The sequence below is a fragment of the Onthophagus taurus genome, chromosome 8 (genome assembly GCF_036711975.1).
Source record: "Onthophagus taurus isolate NC chromosome 8, IU_Otau_3.0, whole genome shotgun sequence".
NCBI classification, from domain to species: domain Eukaryota; kingdom Metazoa; phylum Arthropoda; class Insecta; order Coleoptera; family Scarabaeidae; genus Onthophagus; species Onthophagus taurus.
Genome location: NC_091973.1, coordinates 15474109 through 15498597, shown reverse-complemented (window position 1 = coordinate 15498597; position 24489 = coordinate 15474109). Strand labels below are relative to the sequence as shown.

Sequence of the window (24489 nt, the reverse complement as noted above, 5' to 3'; positions counted from 1 at the left end):
ATCGATTGTTTTTCAAAATACCTATGGACTCGACCGCTAAAAACCAAATCAGCCACGGATGTTACTCACGCGTTACGCACAATCTTATCTGAAAACGGACATCGCACGCCTCGCAACCTACAAACGGACAACGGTAAAGAATTCTACAATAATCAATTTAAAAAATTGATGGAAGAATTTAACATTAACCATTATTCTACGTTCAGCGTTATGAAAGCTTCGATGGCTGAACGTGTTATTAGAACTATAAAACAAAAATTGTATAAATTGTTTAGTCTTTACGGAAATCATATATGGCTGCAAACTTTAAAAGATGTAACATTAAAATACAACAACACAAAACATAGTACCACAAGGTTAGCACCAGCTCAAATTAATTCGAAATCCGTTGAAAACGAACTACTTAAAACGGTGTACAACCACATTAAGATTGCCGGTAAAGGAAAATTTAAAATTGGCGACGTCGTTCGAATTAGTAAATATAAACATGTTTTCGATAAAGGCTACTTACCCAACTGGACTACTGAATTATTTAAAATTGTTAAAGTGCAAATTACAAATCCTGTAACCTATATATTGGAAGATATCAACGGGCAGCCGATTAAAGGCGCGTTTTATGAATTTGAACTTCAAAAATCTAGACAATCGGATGCATATCTTGTTGAGAAAGTGTTAAAACGTAAAAAGAATATGCTATATGTAAAATGGCTAGGTTTTGATTCAACACATAATAGTTGGATATCTAAAGATAATATTGTTTAATTTTTAAGTTTTATAAATTATAATTTTTTAAAAAATCTACAAGGACAATTTTATTTTATAAACAAATTGATATTAACAACCATAGAAACCGAGTTTTCCGGAGATAATTAAAATGATTCATATTCAAACCAAATCTTCCTGTTTTCGTTAATTTTTTTAGATATCATCTCTCGGTATAAATAGCGTGTCTTATGTTTTTACAGTTAGTTTAAAGAAGGTTTTTAGTGCAATATGAACAATAACAATAACAACGCAAATGAATATGCGGCAATCCCCTGGGATCTAATCCGGGGGATTTGTGAATTACATCATCCAAATGTAAGTTATACCTATACTAGAATTAATTTTTCAATATGTAATATTAATTTTTTAGCCCATTATGATTGTAACAACTAATGGCGGTTTGGAGGACTCGCTCGTGCAGGGGGGGCGCATAGTTTATAGCTATGTGACCCCCACAGATTTTTTAATAATTTCTGAGAGCGAGGTCGTGGCATCTCATTTTTTTATACTCTGTAAGTATTTTTTCTTTTTACTTTAATTTTGTATTAATTTTTTATACTTTTATTTATAGTCGGAGGAGTAATTTTACCACCGCCACCGCTTATCCCATTAGATATGGTCGATTTAACCGGTGAAGGTAATGATGACTTAGTTGGTTTTTTACTTTTTAATTAATTTTATTTTTACAGAGGAATTGATCGATCTAACGACGGGTGCCGGTGGTGGTGTAGGCGCTGTTAATTCTGTGGTAATAGAAATAGACATTACCACAGATAACGATTCAGCGGTAATTGATATATTTTTATTTTATATTCAGTTGGCTTTTATACTTTTATTTCATTTTATTTATAGCCGGAAGAGTAATTTTTGCTGCCGCTTATCCCATTAGATATGGTTGACGTAACCACTAAAGGTGATGATGACTTAGTTTTTTACTTTTTAATTAATTTTATTTTTTTATAGAGGAAGTAATCAAACGCTGTTAATTCTGCGGTGCAGTATAGCTATGGGCGTTCTGGACCAAAATCCCATAAGATTTAACATTGGGGGTCCGAAATCACATTTTATCCCCACCATTATCTGTTGAAGGCAATGATGATGTAGTTGGTTTTTTACTTTTTAATTAATTTTATATTTTTTACAGGTGGAGTTATGGTATCGCCACTGGTGTTGGTAATGATGACCATGTGATCGTTATCGCTGACTCCATGAGCGCATCACATTTAGTATTTTATAAAATCTTTAATTTGTTATGTTTGATTACAGTATTGTATTGTATAAAATTAAATGAATATATATAAGAAATTAATTAATATATTTTATTTAACTTATTTTATTTAACATGTTTTATTTACATTTCATTGAATATCCTATGTACATGTGATGAGCATTCCGTTTTTAATAGCAACCTGAAGTTGGGGCGTCTTAAACAAAAGTTACACCAATTTCCAAACTCTAGAATAGTATCACCACACTCTTCTGTTGAAACTATTTCATGATCGATTTTACATTCTTCATATGCTACTACGAACAGCCGTTCCGCAAAAAAATCTTTGAAACCTCTAACATATATGTTATAGCGCCTTATACAATCATGACACACCCCACCATGCGTTGTTTTATAATAGCACCACCACATACATATCTGCTGATTATCTTCAAAGATTGCATCACTTTGAAATTTTTATAAAAATTAGCATCCGTTGTTTATTCATTAATTTGCTCCTACCTACCTATAACTACTGAAATGGAATGATAGCGCTTTTATACACCGATGATTCATTTCATAATTAAACGTTTCCCGTTCGATACATAGCATTTCATAATTTATATTGTGATCATATGCACCCACCATCTCATCCCAATTATCTTCAACCCAGGTGTTCCATAGCGCTAATACTAACCCCCAGGGTAAATACAAATGTAGTCTTAAAATTCCCACTCTGTTATTTACACTTAAATTTATACGTTTTAATGCTATGTCGCGTAAAGACACTGGTTGGAATTTATATGAACTCATTTTTACTAATATTAAAAAATTACTATCATACATCCTTACTTATATATGTCCGTCCCACACCACATCCGTTATCCCTTGCAAATGAAATGTTTAAATACATAAAATTCTGAAATTAATTAATCAGTTACATATTTAACTTCTAAAAGAAAACATGTATAAAATGATGTCTCAGGAAGAATTTAGATGCGCATTGAAGGTGTTTTTAAACGATATTATTCTACATGCTGAAAACTCTGAAATCGAGTTGAAACTATTAAATTTAGAAGACCTGGACACTGAATTATTTGAAAATGTTGAGTTCATTATGTATTGTGATTATTTATCGATAAACTGGAAAATCTATCGGAATGGAAATACGTTCTATGCTGGAAATAGTGATGTATTTGAATTTCATAATAAATTTAAAAGTTTTTTAAAAGAAAAAGGACACTTTATTGAAAATGAAAACGCTAAATTAATCATTATGGATAATGCTTTATCTTTCAATAATAATATCGAACATGTGGAATTTTGCTACTTTGATTATGCTGTTTGGAGTTTATATCATAAAAATAATGTGATTTTTGCTGTATTTATAAGATATTAAATAGATTTATTATACATGTTATATTTAAATTTCCCATTTTTGATTTCGCATACATCCTGTTTTTGTGACCATGACTTCCCGGAAATCCCCCCTATTTCTTCTTTCATGTAACCATCCTGTTTTTCATAAAAGATATAATTATCTTTATGGTCCACCGCAACTTCCCGGAAACCCCCTCTATTTCTTCTTTCGTGTCAACATCCTGTTGTTCATAAAAGAGATAGTCATCTTTATGGTCTACCACAACTTCCCGGAAATCCCCCCCTATTTCTTCTTTCATGCAAACATCCTGTTTTTCATAAAAGACATAATTATCTTCATGGTCTACCGCAACTTCCCGGAAATCCCCCCCTATTTCTTCTCTCATGTAAACATCCTGTTTTTCATAACAGACATAATTATCTTTATGGTCTACCGCAACTTCCCGGAAACCCACCCTATTTCTTCTGATGCGTCAACATCCTGTTGTTCATAAAAGAGATAGTTATCTTTATGGTCTACCACAACTTCCCGGAAATCCCCCCTATTTTTTCTTCTCAACCAATGAAAGTTCTGTAAACATCCTGTTTTTTATTTCTAGATAATTCGAAATGACGTGAAATTTAGGTATATAAGACGGCTTTTAATTATGAGTATTCTAGTTAAAGTCAAAACTGCTATACCAAGTATGTCACTATCGCATTTAAATAAGTTGGGGCTCTGTGAATTCCCACAGAAGAAGAAATTGGTTGATTTGGGCTTGAAAATTCCTCATCCTATAAAACAAGCAAAACGTGTGACAACGTTGAAATGGCCATCAGTTGTTCTCGAATTAGAGGATGGTTTTTCGGTGTTTTTGCCGAAACGGATGGCTGAGGAGATGACTGATGAAGACATCCAGTCGCTAAGTTCAATGTGCATCATCTATGAAGGGGAGAAAGAAGTTGGGCAAGTCAACAATGCGCACCTTATATCGTTTTGTGAAAAATCTCCCCAACCAAATTAAGTTAACATAATGTATATACTATTTTTTTAGCAATAAAATTACATTTATACGTTAATATTCTTTTTATTTCAAACATATTAAATTTACATTATTTTTATTTCAATCCTATAATCTCATACTATGTTGCTCTACTACACCATCCTCAATTCTGATATGTTCCTAGATATGTTTCACAATTAACACAATAATGATCAATGTTCATACACGTGTCCATTAAGTATGGTATCCAAATACAAGGCCAGCATCTATAATTTAAATATTTATTAAATTTAAAAATCTCTTTATACTATAATTTATTTACCCAAACAAACATAATATTAAACTGAATGTGTGAGTTCTTGTTGTTATTTTAGATTTAATCCTAGTTTTACCTTCTTGCCCACAATGCGAGCATACGATATTTTGACTTTCTGTTCCGTAAGCTATGTGTGACATGTCTGCTCACTTGCTGTTCGCTTAATTCGTTTTAATTTAACCCATCAACACCACCCCACCGCTAGGTGCCTGCATGCACTCGCGGGCCGGAAGGTGCTTCACCCCCACCACAACAGAAACCTACATTACTCACACCGCCGACACTCTCCAACAGATGGCCTTCACCCCCACCACAACAGAAACCTACATTACCCACACCGCCGACACTCTCCAAAAGATAGGCTTCACCCCCACCACAACAGAAACCTACATTACCCACACCGCCGACACTCTCCAACAGATGGCGCACTCCATGACGTCATACATTACGTCACACACTTATCTCTGACGTCACACGTGACGTGGGAGCCATTTCCGCTCCAGAACCGGCATTACTATACTACTATAAAGCCTAGCAGCAGATTAACCAAATTTCGATTGGCTCTGGAAGAATACGATTTCGTAGTCGAATACATAAAAGGAAAAAATAACGTAGCTGCAGACTTCCATTCGCGTATAGAGATATCCTCCAGTGATATCCTCCAATTTGATCCAATACTCCACGAAAGGCATGATCACCTGGGAATTGATTAAAACACCGAAACATACCATTGAATTATCTTTAATGACTGAAGCAGAGTTTGAGCCCTTAAGGAAAAATAATAATTTTAAAAGAGATAACGTTATCTATAATGAAAATAAAGAAGTTCTACATATAAAATAGGATCTTGGATCAGCGTCAGCAATAAATGCATCGTTAACAGACCATTTTAACATACGTAGAAAATTAAATATTCAAGAATTATTTATAATAAACCAAACAACAAAGTTAAAAAAAACGGTAATAATAAAATTGTTAAAAATTATTAAAAATAATTAAAAAAAAATAAAATAAAATAAATAATAAAAATGAGTGAAACTAACGAATATGCAAGTATTGAAACATTGAAAGGAGCGGAGAACTATGAAGCGTGGAGCTTTCAAATTGGAATCTTTTTTAAGGCCAAGGGTATATATGAGATAGCTTATGGAATAAATAAATGTCCAGAAGGAGTAAAAGAAAAATTAGATTGGGTGCAGAAGGATGCTACTGCCCAAAAAATAATAATAACAACAATCGAAAAACAACCGATGATGCATGTGCTAAACAGTAAGACGGCAAATAAAATGATCGAAAAATTGTCGGGAATGTATCAAAGAGATACAGAAGATGTGAAATACAGACTATTACAGGATTTTTACCAATTACAATTTAAAAAGGAAGTTGATATGGGGTCGAACATAGCACAACTAGAAAATATAACCTACAAACTAAGGGGATTAAAACAAAAAATAACAGACGAAATGAAAATAACAAAGTTATTATCGATACTACCAAATACGTATAAATATTTTAGAAGTGCTTGGGAGTCGGCTTCAGAGAATGATAAAACTTTTGAAAAACTTACCGAAAGATTGCTTAACGAAGAGTTGAGAATGAAAAGTGAAAACACAACGGAACAGGTGGCATTTAAAGGTGAACAAAAAAGAACTAATAGACACAATAAACCAAACGACATAACATGCTTCAAATGTGGAAAAAAAGGGCACATCGCAAAAAATTGCAAAAACAAACAAGGATGCAGTATCTGCAGGAAAAATAATCATTCTGAAAAACAATGTTTTTTCAGGAATAAAGATGAAAAAATTAAAGTTAAAATTGAAGACAAGGTAAGTTTTTTGGCTGCAAAAGACTTAAATAAAAAATCAGAATGGATATTGGATTCGGGTGCCTCAATCCACATGACAAATGACAAGGAGATTTTGATCAAGATTGAAAAATTAAATGAAAATATAGGAACAGCAAAAAAGGATCAAACGATAAAAACAGAAGCAATAGGAGAAATTGAAGCAGGAAATTGTAACCTGAAAGATGTCATGTCATATAATATGTACCGGAATTGGAAAAGAACTTGTTGTATGTATCAAAAATAGCAAAAAATGGTGGAAATGGTAGTATTTGAAAATGAAGGTGTGGATATTTATAAAGAAGGAAAATTAATAATGAGTGGAATCAAAAATAAAAATGGACTGTACAAAGTAAACCTGAAAGAAAATGAAGAGAAACATGCCATGATAACATAAGAAAAGGAAACAATACAATTACACAGAAAATTAGGTCATCCAAGTTATGAAATAATTAAATTGATATAAGAAAGTACAGAAGACTTTAAAATAAATGAAAAGACAATGAAAGAAATGGAAAGTGTAATTTGTGAAATTTGTACAAAAGCAAAACGAGTAAGGTCTGCTTTTGGTGACAAAAGAACAAGTGCTAAAAAAGCACTGGAAATAATACACACTGACGTATGTGGACCAATTGACCCGGAAACATGGGATGGAAAGAAATATTTTGTAACAATGTTAGATGATTATACTCATCACATTGAGGTATACATCATAAATAACAAAAGTGAAGTGCCTGAAATAATCCAAGAATACGTCAAAAAAGTCGAAACAAAATTAGAAGCAAAAGTTAAAAAAATCAGGTGCGATAATGGAAAAGAGTACACCAATAATGAATTGCAAAACTCTTGCAAAAAAAGAGGAACAACATTAGACTATACAATACCACATACTCCACAATTAAATGGAAAAGCTGAGCGAGCAAATAGAACAATAATGGAAAAGGCAAGAGCTTTGATATATGATTCGGGATTAGGAAAAACATTTTGGGGTGAAGCTGTACGAGCTAGTGCTTATTTAATGAATAGAACACCAACAACGACCACAGGATGCACTCCATACGAAATGTGGAATGGAAAGAAACCAAACTTAAAAAATCTACAGATATTTGGTACTTATGTTCATGTAAAGAAGCTTGGTTACCTTAAAAAATTAGATGAAAGAAGTGAAAGAATGATATTTGTAGGATATGCAAGCAATGGACATAGGTTTTTTGATGAGAAAAACAAAGAATAATTATCTCGAGAGATGCAACATTCGAAAATAAAAAAATTAAAATACTGGTTGATGACACGGAAGAAGAAGATGAAGAAAGACAAGAAAATAATGAAGATAAGAGAGATCAAGAATGTCAGAAAAATGAAGAAGAGCAAAAGGATGAAGAAATCGAAGAAAAACATGAAAATAAAAAAGATGATGAAGAAGAAATAAAGAAAACAAATGGAAAACCACAAAGAACAAAGAAGAAACCGGAAAGATTGAAGGATTATGTATATTTAACTTACGAAGAAGCATTAAAAGACGAAGACAAAGATGAATGGCTGAAAGCGATAAAAGAGGAAAAGCGTTCATTGAAAGAGAACGATGTCTGGGAATTAGTGGATAAAGATAAGGTAAAAGACGACCAAAAGATACTATCTAATAAATGGATATTCAAAATAAAAGAAGATGGAACATTTAAGGCTCGATTGGTGGTAAGAGGATTTGAACAGGAGTTTAATGATCTACTTGATGAGGTATATAGCCCAGTAATAAGTTCAAGTGCTACAAGAACATTATTTGCGCTAGCAGCAGCACAATCCAGTTATGTAGTAAAATTTGATATAAGAACGGCATTCTTATATGGAAAACTGGATGAAGACGTGTACATGCATATACCACAGGGATACAGCAATGCAGATGAAAAAGTATGTAAACTGAAAAAAGCTTTATATGACTTAAGACAGGCACCTATGAAATGGAATGAAACATTCACAAAAGTACTACAACAAATTGAGTTGCAACAATTAAAGTCAGAACAGTGTATATTTAAAAACAGTGACAGAACATTAATTATGGCTATTTATGTAGATGATGGCCTCATCATATCAAATAATAAAGAACACATAAAACACGTAATTAATAAATTAAAGAAAAACTTCATAACAAAAACGTGGGAAAACCGGAGCTAAAAATAGAAAATAATAAATTAAAATTACATCAAACCAGTTTAACAGAGAAAGTAATTAAAAAATATAAAATGACTGAATCAAAAGAAACGCATATACCGTTAAGCAATAGTGATTTTACAAGAAGCGATAAAAAACAAACAAAAAACTTTCCATACCAAGAACTAGTAGGAAGTTTGTTATACCTAACAAGTAAAACGCGACCGGATATCAATTTCGCGGTGAATTACGTAAGTCGTTAAGTAAAAGAAACAACAAATAGTGACATAATGTTAAAAGAATCCTAAAATATCTAAACACTAATAAAAATATCGGAATTGGATATAAACTAAACACGGGACTTGACAATATAAAATTAAGTGCTTACTGTGATGCAGACTATGCAAATTGCGAAGAAACGCGAAAAAGCACATCGGGTTACATAATATTTCTTAACGAAGGACCGATAACTTGGAGCGCGAAAAGACAACAAATTGTATCATTGTCAACAACAGAGGCAGAATATATTGCTGCAGCTGAATGCTGTAAGGAGATGATGTATTTGAAGTGTTTAATAGAGGCGATTACTGGAAGGAAGATAGAAGCGACATTGTATATGGATAATAAAAGTGCAATAAGTTTAGTGAAAAGTGGCGTTATAAGTAAACGCAGCAAGCATATAGAGGTTAGGTATCATTACATAAAAGACATTGTAAAACAACAAGACATTACTTAAAGGCCGGATTTTGGACGTCCGGCAAAATAACGTCCGTCCACATTCCAATAGTGGAGCGAAATAATAGTTGGGACTTTTCACACAAGCCGGTACCGGTCCGGCATAAAATCGTACCGTTCAGCTGCCGTCCGTTGCCACTACAATGAGACGGCGGCCGTGCCGTTTCAAGACGGTAGTGGCCTATGCGTATAAATGCAGGTTTATACATGCAACGGATTTTTGCCGTTCGTAATTTGCGTAGTCGCATTGCGTCGTAGCAAAAGGGTAGCAAGCTAGCGATTGTTGTTTATTTCATAATAAAATATAATTATTTAAAAAACTTTGAATTTAGTAAAATGACTGAATGTGATAGTGAAGTGCTCATATCTCTAGTCCACGATAGACCTATTTTGTGGGATAAAAGTTTGGCTGCTTATAAGGACCGAAATTTAACCAGGAATATGTGGCGTGAGGTTTGTGTGGCATTGAACCCCGATTTTGAAAAACTGGAAGACAAAGAAAAAATGCATTTGGTATGTAATGTTCACTTTTTATTTAGATTAATAAAAAACAGCTAATATGTAAGTGAGTTTTCTGATCAAAACATTAATTATATTTTTGACATTTGCCAGGGTACACTTCCTACGCTAGACATTAAGTAATTGCAAAGCACGGTCCTAACATTATTGGCTGTAAGACCTATTCTTGTCACATTATCTCGGGGTAAATCATCTAAGCCTGTTAATGTCGTGGTATTCTCAGCCAAATATCCATCTTTATCTCGTACAAAATTATGCAATACTACACAAGCTTTTACGATGTCGACTGCAAAGCCTGGCTCTACATAAATCGGCCGATGAAATACTCGCCATTTGTTGGTGAGGATGCCAAATGAACATTCGAAATATCGACGTGCTCTGCATAACCTATAATTGAATATTCTTTTTTCAAGTGTTAGATGTGTTAGCCCGAAAGGTCTTAATAAATGTTTATGTAACCCAAACGCTTCATCTCCTACGAAGAAGTATGGAACATTTGGGCTTTCTGTTCCTGGTAGGCAACATTCTTTTGGTAATTGTTGCGTATTGTTTTCTATGGATTGCCATAGGCTAGAATTTTTAAATATAGAAGAATCACACTCTTTGCCATAGCTGCTAATATCAACATAAACTAATCGGTATTTGAAGTCTGCGACTGCCATTAGAACTATAGAATAGTAGCCCTTGTAGTTAAAATACATTGACCCACTATGTTGTGGACAGCTAAGGCGTATGTGTTTTCCATCTACTGCACCTATGCAGTGAGGAAGATTAGCAACTAATTCAAAATAAGAAGCAATAGATTCCCACAATTCTGTTGTTGGCATAGGTATGCATTCTGTTCGCATTACTGTCCAGATTGCAGTACATACATCTCTTACTATCTTCCTAGCAGTAGAAATTCCAATTTTGAAATGATGAAGTGGAAGCGGAAAAAAGGCTATGATGAAATACGTGTTCAACGATCAACTAGAATTAAAAAAAAAATATATGACGAACGTAGATCAACTGAGGATAGTATAGAGGCAATTAATAAAGAAGAAGACGATCCACTGCCTCAACGAAGTGAAGAACCAGAGACAGCCAACGATAGAAACCCTTCTGATAAACCAAGAAAGCGTCGTAAACCAGATGATTTGGAACTTAAAATCTTGAAGGCACTGGAGCCAGAAAAAGAGGACAGCAGAATGGCATTTTTCAATAGCCTAAAGCCTCACATAGTATCCGATCTATTTACCGCGCACTCTGATACGAAAACTTCAAGTCAGCATGTATATTATATAGATTCTTCGTAATAAAGATGTTGCATAATGCCGTCAAAAACATATGAATGCATTATGTGTGGAAAGAAGCTTAAGCAATATTCTCAGCTGTACAATCATGAGAAAATTTGTGCTAACTACTGTTTAGTGTTTGAAATACCAGAAGATCCGACGGCTTTAGATATTTTCCATTTATATTTTACGCCTGAAATTATGAAGAAAATTTGTCAAGAAACAAATCAATATTATGAATTAGTTACAAAGATGAACATGAAGAATTAGAAACCCTTCTGATAAATCAAGAAAGCGTCGTAAACCAGATGATTTGGAACTTAAAATCTTGAAGGCACTGGAGCCAGAAAAAGAGGACAGCAGAATGGCATTTTTCAATAGCCTAAAGCCTCACATAGAGCAATTCAGCACTCAAGATTTTTTACAATTTCAGATGAGCGTTCCACAAGTCATGGCTCAAATTAACGAAAAAATATACCAGCTTATCACCATCCACAAATATTGACCCCGTCTACATCTTTTTATTCACAACCATCAGTAATTCAACCCTCCTCAACATTGTCTGCTTCAAGTCAGCTTCTAGAGCCATCACCCGGTTCAAGTAGCAGTGCGAGCCAATACTTCCAACATTTCAATACCGATGTACATGAAAATTCTTCACCTGCCGAGAGTGTAGATTTTACTTCCTTATAACATATGCATATATATATATATATATAATATAGTATATAGTATTTGTGTTAATATAAATAAATTTGTTTGAATTAATATAAATATATTTATTAACCTACCTCAATGTCACAGCCAGCATTTCTTTAGGTTGAATACAATTTCTCATTTTTGTATTTTGACGTTGAAGAACGTCCTTCAACTTGTAAGTAATTCATCAAAGGAAGCAGCTGACATCCGGAAATAATTAAAAAATTTATCTTCATCATTCCGTAGGTCCTCAAAAAGTTTTCTAAATATATTTTCTTTATCTCTTCTTAAATTAATTGGATGAACCCAAAAACGACGACGTTTCTGTCTTTTTTTACGACGATAAAGTAACCACAATAATGCAATAACTTTAACTTTATCGCGTTTCATTGCAACACGCTGAAAGTATAACCTATAGAAGTAATATTAAATATATACACTAACACTTTACTAAGCTCAACCAACGGTAATAAAACGTTAAATGAGCTTGCTCCATTATGTCGAACCGTTGGATGTTTAATTTGTGTTTTGCTTGTTTCATAGCGATGTAAGTTTTATTTGGTGTGTTATTTTAATCTAACTTTCATTTTGTATGTAGTTGTAACCTCACCCTTGAGGAAGCTTTAAATTAGAAAGCGAAATATTGGTGAAGTAAGAAAATTGCCGTTTTAGTATAACCTTGGTCCTATCCCTGGAACAATTTTTTTTCAAGTTTAATATCGGGATCGAACAAATCTTCCTGCTTCAAATTAATATCCTATATTTGCCACACTCTTCCGCAAATTGCGAGAGAGTGTTTTCGACCTACAATTTGTTAAAAACTAAACAAAGAAACCAATATCAAATATAATATAAATAACAATATCTAAACCAATATCTAAACAGCAATATCTGGATTGTTATATACAAAACAACATATGGAAAAGTACGTATGTCACAATTTTCCAGTTGAAAAAGACTTGACAAATAAGATGACTGATACTATATTAAAAGGTAAAAGTTCCTACCAAGATTAAATTTAAGCTTAGATATATAAGAAGTGTATTTTTTTAAATAAATATTTTATAAAGAAAATTATTCGATTGTGTTTTATTTAAATGAAAATAAATACATTGTGATTTTCACGTGAATAATACTAATTTTCAAAATCTTCCGAATATTGTCGCAATCTACCGATTTTTGACGAACGTCTCCCGAATTCGTTATTGGCGAAGGTGGTAACACTGGTGCAGATGCTAGTGAGTGTCGAGTAGAGAGTGTCGGGACAAAATATCGAATTTCTCCTCGTATAAGATAAGTGATAATATATTAAGAAATGAGAGTCGTAGTAATAAATTAGAAACTATGTATAGGGTCCCATAGAAGATAAGTCACCGAATATTATGATTACGGTAGATAATAAGCTGATTACTGTACATAAAAATGCAGAAAGCGTTTTATGGTTAAAAATAAATATTGAAAGAAAAAAAAATTATTTTTTAATTCTTTTTTAATTTTTTTTTTTTATTCCCTTTTTAAAATGTTTTCAAAATAAGGAAATACGTATTTTATTGCGATATTTAGCTGGGTTTTTGTGGTATTCATCGATAGCCACGCCCTTCGCCATATGAGACGTGTGATTCCCCGAACCAACAGTCTCTACATGTCGGTTAATTCAATATCATCGGTAACCGCTCACAACCGGTACGTGCTTGGACGTGTTAATGTTATAACTGCAGCCTTTTTACTGTTTTTAAAAGTAAGTTATTATTCAATTATTTATTATAAGAATAGATATTTATTATGCTACTAGGCAACATGACAACCGTAAATAAAAAAAGAAAATATGAAGAAGAAAATAGATGTTTTCGTAGCGAATGGGAGGAAAGTTTCGCATTTATCGAATACAATGGTAAATCATTGTGTCTTATTTGCAAAGATACCATCGCAAACTATAAAATAAGTAATTTACGCAGACATTATGAAACAACTCATCCGCAGTTTTCCATTCAATATCCACCAAGTTCAAAATTGCGAAAAGAAAAATTAATGTCGTTAAAAAATTGTCTCCAGAAACAACAAGGCCTCTTAGCTTCATGCAGTAACGAGGATATCAGGAAAATTGAAGCTAGTTTTATTATATCTTGGAATATTGCCCGTGAAAAACGCCCGTATGTTGAAGGAGAATTTATTAAAAATAACTTAGTAGACGTAATTAACCTTCTGGAACCAACTAATGAAAAATTGCTGAAACTGATTACCCAAATTCCAACATCACGCCGTACTACAGAGCGTCGTATTTCTATAATAAATAAAAGTATTGAAAATACTTTGAAATATGATTTAAATAACTGTACTGCATTCAGCATAGCGCTCGACGAATCTACAGATATTCAAGATATTCCACAATTAGCGATTTTTGTCCGCTACGGTTCTGAAGAAGTACATATAAAAGAAGAATTGTTAGATCTTGTAGCTCTTAGAGAGACAACTCGCGGCATCGATATAAAAAATGCATTCAATATGGTATTGAATAATTTTCACTTACCTATTGATAAACTTGTAAGCGTTGCGACGGATGGAGCTCCTGCGATGACAGGAAAAAACCAAGCACTTATTGGGCTTTTGAAAAGTGATCCAAAAATTCCTAAGTTTGTACCAATTCATTGTATAATTCATCGCGAACATATCATAAGTAAATACTTAAAATTCGAAAACGTATGGAATATTGTTTTGAAAATAATAAACTTTATTTGTGTAAATGCAAAAACCCATCGTCAGTTCAAGAATTTTTTAGAAGAACTGAAAGAGGAAGGAGATAAATCGCCAAATGATATATCATTTTACTGTATTGTAAGATGGTTATCAGTTTATAATGTTTTGAACCGATTCAATGAATTACTCATTCCCATTTGCATATTTTTAAAAGAACAAGGAAGGCAATGTCTAGAACTGGAAGACAAAAACTGGCTTCAAGATTTCTCATTTCTGACTGACACCATGCAGCACTTAGACACCCTCAATTTAGCTTTGCAAGGAAAAGAAAAAACTAATGTTATGAATTTAAGTTTTTGACAGTAACTAGGAAAAATGATCTTATTTATGTATGCTGAGTGTGTTTTATTGTAAATATTTTGTATCTGGTGAATGGTGTAGTTGTTGTTTAATCTTATGTTCTAATCTGTCAAAAAATCGCATACTGGCTTGTTTATGTTGTGCGCACTTGTATGAATTGTTAGGGATGATAGTGTCAGTTGTAGTTGGTTTTCTAAATATGTTGAAATCTAGTTTATTATTATAAATATTTCTCTTTATAGTTAGGTCCAGAAAATTGAGACTTAGATTATTTTCAAATTCCGTGGTGAAGTCAAGTTTTGAAATGTTATTGAAGATTTTGTTCAATGCTTTAAATTTATCTTTATTCCCGTCATAAACAACAAAGATATCATCCACGTAACGACAGTAAAATGTTATATCAGAGGTAAAGAACTTGTAAGGCTCAGAAAAAAGTTGATTCTCGAAATGGTTCACATATATGTCCGATAGTATGACGGATATGGGAGAACCCATTTTCAGACCGTCTGTCATCCTGTAAAATTTATCATCAAATGCAAAAAAGTTTTGTTTGCAGGTCAAAGATAGAACATCTAGAAAACTATCTATTTCCAAAATGTCAAGATTTAGGTCTAGTTGAAATTCTATTAAGTGTTTTCTAATTATTTTCATGGTTTTGTTAATAGGTACATTGGTGTAAAGGTTCTTTATGTCAAAAGATATGGGTTTACTTTTCTTATTAGTCTTAAAATTATCTAGCTTATTGATGAGGTCTTTGGAGTTCTTGATGGTATGTTGAAAATACTCGTGAAAAACATCATATAAGAACCTTTGAATGAGTCTGGCAACCTTGTTTGTGGGAGTATCGTTATTGCTGATGATGGGTCTAATAATTTTTTGAATAGTTGCTTGTTGCAGTTAATATTTCATTATACATTAGTTTCACTATATTATTTGAATTTTGTTTTGTTTCGTTTTTTTTGTTTTTGTATATTTTTTTCTTGTTTGTATTATTTCATACTTTTTATAACACGTGTTTAATACGTGCTTAATAGAGGCGATTACTGGAAGGAAGATAGAAGCGACATTGTATATGGATAATAAAAGTGCAATAAGTTTAGTGAAAAGTGGCGTTATAAGTAAACGCAGCAAGCATATAGAGGTTAGGTATCATTACATAAAAGACATTGTAAAACAACAAGACATTACTTAAACGCCGGATTTTGGACGTCCGGCAAAATAACGTCCGTCCACATTCCAATAGTGGAGCGAAATAATAGTTGGGATTTTTCACACAAGCCGGTACCGGTCCGGCATAAAATCGTACCGTTCAGCTGCCGTCCGTTGCCACTACAATGAGACGGCGGCCGTGCCGTTTCAAGACGGTAGTGGCCTATGCGTATAAATGCAGGTTTATACATGCAACGGATTTTTGCCGTTCGTAATTTGCGTAGTCGCATTGCGTCGTAGCAAAAGGGTAGCAAGCTAGCGATTGTTGTTTATTTCATAATAAAATATAATTATTTAAAAAACTTTGAATTTAGTAAAATGACTGAATGTGATAGTGAAGTGCTCATATCTCTAGTCCACGATAGACCTATTTTGTGGGATAAAAGTTTGGCTGCTTATAAGGACCGAAATTTAACCAGGAATATGTGGCGTGAGGTTTGTGTGGCATTGAACCCCGATTTTGAAAAACTGGAAGACAAAGAAAAAATGCATTTGGTATGTAATGTTCACTTTTTATTTAGATTAATAAAAAACAGCTAATATGTAAATGAGTTTTCTGATCAAAACATTAATTATATTTTTGACATTTGCCAGGGTACACTTCCTACGCTAGACATTAAGTAATTGCAAAGCACGGTCCTAACATTATTGGCTGTAAGACCTATTCTTGTCACATTATCTCGGGGTAAATCATCTAAGCCTGTTAATGTCGTGGTATTCTCAGCCAAATATCCATCTTTATCTCGTACAAAATTATGCAATACTACACAAGCTTTTACGATGTCGACTGCAAAGCCTGGCTCTACATAAATCGGCCGATGAAATACTCGCCATTTGTTGGTGAGGATGCCAAATGAACATTCGACATATCGACGTGCTCTGCATAACCTATAATTGAATATTCTTTTTTCAAGTGTTAGATGTGTTAGCCCGAAAGGTCTTAATAAATGTTTATGTAACCCAAACGCTTCATCTCCTACGAAGAAGTATGGAACATTTGGGCTTTCTGTTCCTGGTAGGCAACATTCTTTTGGTAATTGTTGCGTATTGTTTTCTATGGATTGCCATAGGCTAGAATTTTTAAATATAGAAGAATCACACTCTTTGCCATAGCTGCTAATATCAACATAAACTAATCGGTATTTGAAGTCTGCGACTGCCATTAGAACTATAGAATAGTAGCCCTTGTAGTTAAAATACATTGACCCACTATGTTGTGGACAGCTAAGGCGTATGTGTTTTCCATCTACTGCACCTATGCAGTGAGGAAGATTAGCAACTAATTCAAAATAAGAAGCAATAGATTCCCACAATTCTGTTGTTGGCATAGGTATGCATTCTGTTCGCATTACTGTCCAGATTGCAGTACATACATCTCTTACTATCTTCCTAGCAGTAGAAATTCCAATTTTGAAATGATGAAGTGGAAGCGGAAAAAAGGCTATGATGAAATACGTGTTCAACGATCAACTAGAATTTAAAAAAAAATATATGACGAACGTAGATCAACTGAGGATAGTATAGAGGCAATTAATAAAGAAGAAGACGATCCACTGCCTCAACGAAGTGAAGAACCAGAGACAGCCAGCGATAGAAACCCTTCTGATAAACCAAGAAAGCGTCGTAAACCAGATGATTTGGAACTTAAAATCTTGAAGGCACTGGAGCCAGAAAAAGAGGACAGCAGAATGGCATTTTTCAATAGCCTAAAGCCTCACATAGTATCCGATCTATTTACCGCGCACTCTGATACGAAAACTTCAAGTCAGCATGTATATTATATAGATTCTTCGTAATAAAGATGTTGCATAATGCCGTCAAAAACATATGAATGCATTATGTGTGGAAAGAAGCTTAAGCAATATTCTCAGCTGTACAATCATGAGAAAATTTGTGCTAACTACTGTTTAGTGTTTGAAATACCAGAAGATCCGACGGCTTTAGATATTTTCCATTTATATTTTACGCCTGAAATTATGAAGAAAATTTGTCAAGAAACAAATCAATATTATGAATTAGTTACAAAGATGAACATGAAGAATTAGAAACCCTTCTGATAAATCAAGAAAGCGTCGTAAACCAGATGATTTGGAACTTAAAATCTTGAAGGCACTGGAGCCAGAAAAAGAGGACAGCAGAATGGCATTTTTCAATAGCCTAAAGCCTCACATAGAGCAATTCAGCACTCAAGATTTTTTACAATTTCAGATGAGCGTTCCACAAGTCATGGCTCAAATTAACGAAAAAATATACCAGCTTATCACCATCCACAAATATTGACCCCGTCTACATCTTTTTATTCACAACCATCAGTAATTCAACCCTCCTCAACATTGTCTGCTTCAAGTCAGCTTCTAGAGCCATCACCCGGTTCAAGTAGCAGTGCGAGCCAATACTTCCAACATTTCAATACCGATGTACATGAAAATTCTTCACCTGCCGAGAGTGTAGATTTTACTTCCTTATAACATATGCATATATATATATATATATATAATATAGTATATAGTATTTGTGTTAATATAAATAAATTTGTTTGAATTAATATAAATATATTTATTAACCTACCTCAATGTCACAGCCAGCATTTCTTTAGGTTGAATACAATTTCTCATTTTTGTATTTTGACGTTGAAGAACGTCCTTCAACTTGTAAGTAATTCATCAAAGGAAGCAGCTGACATCCGGAAATAATTAAAAAATTTATCTTCATCATTCCGTAGGTCCTCAAAAAGTTTTCTAAATATATTTTCTTTATCTCTTCTTAAATTAATTGGATGAACCCAAAAACGACGACGTTTCTGTCTTTTTTTACGACGATAAAGTAACCACAATAATGCAATAACTTTAACTTTATCGCGTTTCATTGCAACACGCTGAAAGTATAACCTATAGAAGTAATATTAAATATATACACTAACACTTTACTAAGCTCAACCAACGGTAATAAAACGTTAAATGAGCTTGCTCCATTATGTCGAACCGTTGGATGTTTAATTTGTGTTTTGCTTGTTTCATAGCGATGTAAGTTTTATTTGGTGTGTTATTTTAATCTAACTTTCATTTTGTATGTAGTTGTAACCTCACCCTTGAGGAAGCTTTAAATTAGAAAGCGAAATATTGGTGAAGTAAGAAAATTGCCGTTTTAGTATAACCTTGGTCCTATCCCTGGAACAATTTTTTTTCAAGTTTAATATCGGGATCGAACAAATCTTCCTGCTTCAAATTAATATCCTATATTTGCCACACTCTTCCGCAAATTGCGAGAGAGTGTTTTCGACCTACAATTTGTTAAAAACTAAACAAAGAAACCAATATCAAATATAATATAAATAACAATATCTAAACCAATATCTAAACAGCAATATCTGGATTGTTATATACAAAACAACATATGGAAAAGTACGTATGTCACAATTTTCCAGTTGAAAAAGACTTGACAAATAAGATGACTGATACTATATTAAAAGGTAAAAGTTCCTACCAAGATTAAATTTAAGCTTAGATATATAAGAAGTGTATTTTTTTAAATAAATATTTTATAAAGAAAATTATTCGATTGTGTTTTATTTAAATGAAAATAAATACATTGTGATTTTCACGTGAATAATACTAATTTTCAAAATCTTCCGAATATTGTCGCAATCTACCGATTTTTGACGAACGTCTCCCGAATTCGTTATTGGCGAAGGTGGTAACACTGGTGCAGATGCTAGTGAGTGTCGAGTAGAGAGTGTCGGGACAAAATATCGAATTTCTCCTCGTATAAGATAAGTGATAATATATTAAGAAATGAGAGTCGTAGTAATAAATTAGAAACTATGTATAGGGTCCCATAGAAGATAAGTCACCGAATATTATGATTACGGTAGATAATAAGCTGATTACTGTACATAAAAATGCAGAAAGCGTTTTATGGTTAAAAATAAATATTGAAAGAAAAAAAAATTATTTTTTAATTCTTTTTTAATTTTTTTTTTTTTATTCCCTTTTTAAAATGTTTTCAAAATAAGGAAATACGTATTTTATTGCGATATTTAGCTGGGTTTTTGTGGTATTCATCGATAGCCACGCCCTTCGCCATATGAGACGTGTGATTCCCCGAACCAACAGTCTCTACATGTCGGTTAATTCAATATCATCGGTAACCGCTCACAACCGGTACGTGCTTGGACGTGTTAATGTTATAACTGCAGCCTTTTTACTGTTTTTAAAAGTAAGTTATTATTCAATTATTTATTATAAGAATAGATATTTATTATGCTACTAGGCAACATGACAACCGTAAATAAAAAAAGAAAATATGAAGAAGAAAATAGATGTTTTCGTAGCGAATGGGAGGAAAGTTTCGCATTTATCGAATACAATGGTAAATCATTGTGTCTTATTTGCAAAGATACCATCGCAAACTATAAAATAAGTAATTTACGCAGACATTATGAAACAACTCATCCGCAGTTTTCCATTCAATATCCACCAAGTTCAAAATTGCGAAAAGAAAAATTAATGTCGTTAAAAAATTGTCTCCAGAAACAACAAGGCCTCTTAGCTTCATGCAGTAACGAGGATATCAGGAAAATTGAAGCTAGTTTTATTATATCTTGGAATATTGCCCGTGAAAAACGCCCGTATGTTGAAGGAGAATTTATTAAAAATAACTTAGTAGACGTAATTAACCTTCTGGAACCAACTAATGAAAAATTGCTGAAACTGATTACCCAAATTCCAACATCACGCCGTACTACAGAGCGTCGTATTTCTATAATAAATAAAAGTATTGAAAATACTTTGAAATATGATTTAAATAACTGTACTGCATTCAGCATAGCGCTCGACGAATCTACAGATATTCAAGATATTCCACAATTAGCGATTTTTGTCCGCTACGGTTCTGAAGAAGTACATATAAAAGAAGAATTGTTAGATCTTGTAGCTCTTAGAGAGACAACTCGCGGCATCGATATAAAAAATGCATTCAATATGGTATTGAATAATTTTCACTTACCTATTGATAAACTTGTAAGCGTTGCGACGGATGGAGCTCCTGCGATGACAGGAAAAAACCAAGCACTTATTGGGCTTTTGAAAAGTGATCCAAAAATTCCTAAGTTTGTACCAATTCATTGTATAATTCATCGCGAACATATCATAAGTAAATACTTAAAATTCGAAAACGTATGGAATATTGTTTTGAAAATAATAAACTTTATTTGTGTAAATGCAAAAACCCATCGTCAGTTCAAGAATTTTTTAGAAGAACTGAAAGAGGAAGGAGATAAATCGCCAAATGATATATCATTTTACTGTATTGTAAGATGGTTATCAGTTTATAATGTTTTGAACCGATTCAATGAATTACTCATTCCCATTTGCATATTTTTAAAAGAACAAGGAAGGCAATGTCTAGAACTGGAAGACAAAAACTGGCTTCAAGATTTCTCATTTCTGACTGACACCATGCAGCACTTAGACACCCTCAATTTAGCTTTGCAAGGAAAAGAAAAAACTAATGTTATGAATTTAAGTTTTTGACAGTAACTAGGAAAAATGATCTTATTTATGTATGCTGAGTGTGTTTTATTGTAAATATTTTGTATCTGGTGAATGGTGTAGTTGTTGTTTAATCTTATGTTCTAATCTGTCAAAAAATCGCATACTGGCTTGTTTATGTTGTGCGCACTTGTATGAATTGTTAGGGATGATAGTGTCAGTTGTAGTTGGTTTTCTAAATATGTTGAAATCTAGTTTATTATTATAAATATTTCTCTTTATAGTTAGGTCCAGAAAATTGAGACTTAGATTATTTTCAAATTCCGTGGTGAAGTCAAGTTTTGAAATGTTATTGAAGATTTTGTTCAATGCTTTAAATTTATCTTTATTCCCGTCATAAACAACAAAGATATCATCCACGTAACGACAGTAAAATGTTATATCAGAGGTAAAGAACTTGTAAGGCTCAGAAAAAAGTTGATTCTCGAAATGGTTCACATATATGTCCGATAGTATGACGGATATGGGAGAACCCATTTTCAGACCGTCTGTCATCCTGTAAAATTTATCATCAAATGCAAAAAAGTTTTGTTTGCAGGTCAAAGATAGAACATCTAGAAAACTATCTATTTCCAAAATGTCAAGATTTAGGTCTAGTTGAAATTCTATTAAGTGTTTTCTAATTATTTTCATGGTTTTGTTAATAGGTACATTGGTGTAAAGGTTCTTTATGTCAAAAGATATGGGTTTACTTTTCTTATTAGTCTTAAAATTATCTAGCTTATTGATGAGGTCTTTGGAGTTCTTGATGGTATGTTGAAAATACTCGTGAAAAACATCATATAAGAACCTTTGAATGAGTCTGGCAACCTTGTTTGTGGGAGTATCGTTATTGCTGATGATGGGTCTAATAATTTTTTGAATAGTTGCTTGTTGCAGTTAATATTTCATTATACATTAGTTTCACTATATTATTTGAATTTTGTTTTGTTTCGTTTTTTTTGTTTTTGTATATTTTTTTCTTGTTTGTATTATTTCATACTTTTTATAACACGTGTATAAAAATTCGTAATGTTTTTGAAAATTAGAATAATCGGAGCTTAACATTTACCTCGAAAACGGTGATTTTTATCAATATTATCTAAAAGTGATAAAAGTTTCTAAAATAAATTTTCTATTAGAAACTGCAAAAATAATTGTAGGGTTACGATCGAAAAAAAATGTTTTGAGCAAACAAATTTTAGGAACAGCCTGTATAGCATTGTTCCCGCGGACCGATCCAACTTATAAATTGCCTAATGGTTTTACGTGATATTAGTTTATACTGTACCAAATTTCAACACATTACCATAAATAGTGTTTAAGATATTTAGAAAAATGTGTTAAAATTTCCTAACTTTGATGGCTTCTATCTTTGAAATTTGAGGACTTTTACTATTTTTTCTACATGAATCGTCCTCATTTTTACTCTGGTATATGTGGTTAAATTTGTTCCCCGAGTCACCGAAACACCCTCTATACTTTTTATGTGCATATCATTATTATGACATTATTACTATTTTGTTGTGTGTGGAATAAATAAAAGTAAGTTAGATATTTGGGTGGTGTAACTCAGCACTGCGTGTAGTACACTGAATTCGTTCGTGTTATGGTGATTAGGGATGCTATTAGGATGGCACACCTAAATGTGCAATCTGTTCATTCTAAACCTATTGATGACTTAGCAAAGTTGATAAATAGTAATAAATTGGATATTCTTTCAATTAGTGAAACCTGGATGACGGAGTTAAGTGATAATATAATAATGGATGGTTTCCACAGAAATCTCCAGCTGCAAATTACAGAGAGTTTCACGAAATCTTAGAAACCTCATTTAGTGACCTTTTGCCTTGGAGACTTTAATATATATCTTTTGAAAGATGACGATCCATCAGTAGAGGCGATACAGCTTATCAAAAAACCTACTATGTTACGAGAGTTTCATACGGCTATAGGATTGCCCATTAATATCAATTACCAATCAAATCGATATTAATACCAATTAATATAGATTTTGAAAGAAAAACTGCAGAAGATTATCTAGAAAGACATAAAGAATTAACAGGTGAAATTTATAAAAAACTAACTAAACAGAAGTTAAAGATAAATCTAAACTCATTGACAAAATTAATGAAAACATAAAAGATACTGATTTTAAAAAAGGACAAATAGTATATTGGTTCAAAGATACACAAAATAAATTAAAGTGTAACGGTTCTTATAAAATCATTAAATTACTTGAAAATAATAAAGTTGAAATAACAGCATTAGATAAAGTTAAAAATAAAACAAAGGTAGTACATGTGAAAGAGATAAAACATAGAAGCTTTTCAGGTACGCATATTGGCATCATGTTCGCAACATCAGAACTAATAGCGGCTTTCACACGTACACACTTTCACGCAGTCTTGGAATGGCCCGTTCCAGTCGCGCAGGTTTGAACTTGCTTGTGAACACATTTTGCGCGCGCATGCTAGGAACGCGTGATACAGCAGTCTAGTTCGGGACGCTTTTATCGCGGAGTTTTGTCTCTTTTGAAAAATACTTTCACGTGGTCTAAAATGTGGGTTTGTTTTGCAAGTATTTGACATAAAAATAACTTATTATGACTGATACGCGATATTGGTCAAAAGATTTCATGATCAACTTCATAGAGGAATATAAATCTAATCCGTGCTTATGGAAAATAAGATCTAAAGAGTACACAAACAAAAATTTAAAAAACGATGCATACGAAAAGTTGGTGAAACTTTGCCAAAGCATATATCCAGAGGCAAATCGCGATTTTGTGGTTAAAAAGATTCAGAGCTTGCGAGAATCTTTCCGAAA

General features: G+C 32.8%; 1 protein-coding gene and 1 long non-coding RNA gene across 3 annotated transcripts; one reads left to right on the top strand and one right to left on the bottom strand.

Annotated features, from left to right (window-relative positions):
* Nucleotides 1–993: 993 nt before the first annotated feature.
* Nucleotides 994–2074, top strand: LOC139430929 (uncharacterized). 2 transcript variants are annotated; one of them, XM_071198443.1, is made up of 6 exons: nucleotides 994–1080; nucleotides 1136–1277; nucleotides 1337–1402; nucleotides 1455–1552; nucleotides 1618–1678; nucleotides 1729–2074. In XM_071198443.1, exons 1-5 carry the CDS (start codon nucleotides 994–996, stop codon nucleotides 1627–1629), a joined length of 405 nt encoding a protein of 134 aa, XP_071054544.1. In that variant the 3' UTR covers nucleotides 1630–1678; nucleotides 1729–2074. The 2 variants fall into 2 exon arrangements, with proteins under 2 accessions (XP_071054544.1, XP_071054543.1); XM_071198442.1 differs by having other exon boundaries at nucleotides 1455–2074.
* Nucleotides 2064–23829, bottom strand: LOC139430930 (uncharacterized). The gene is made up of 2 exons (XR_011641289.1): nucleotides 4658–23829; nucleotides 2064–4601 (listed from the first exon to the last, which is right to left on the bottom strand). It is a non-coding gene; the product is annotated as an uncharacterized lncRNA (long non-coding RNA).
* Nucleotides 23830–24489: the final 660 nt, after the last annotated feature.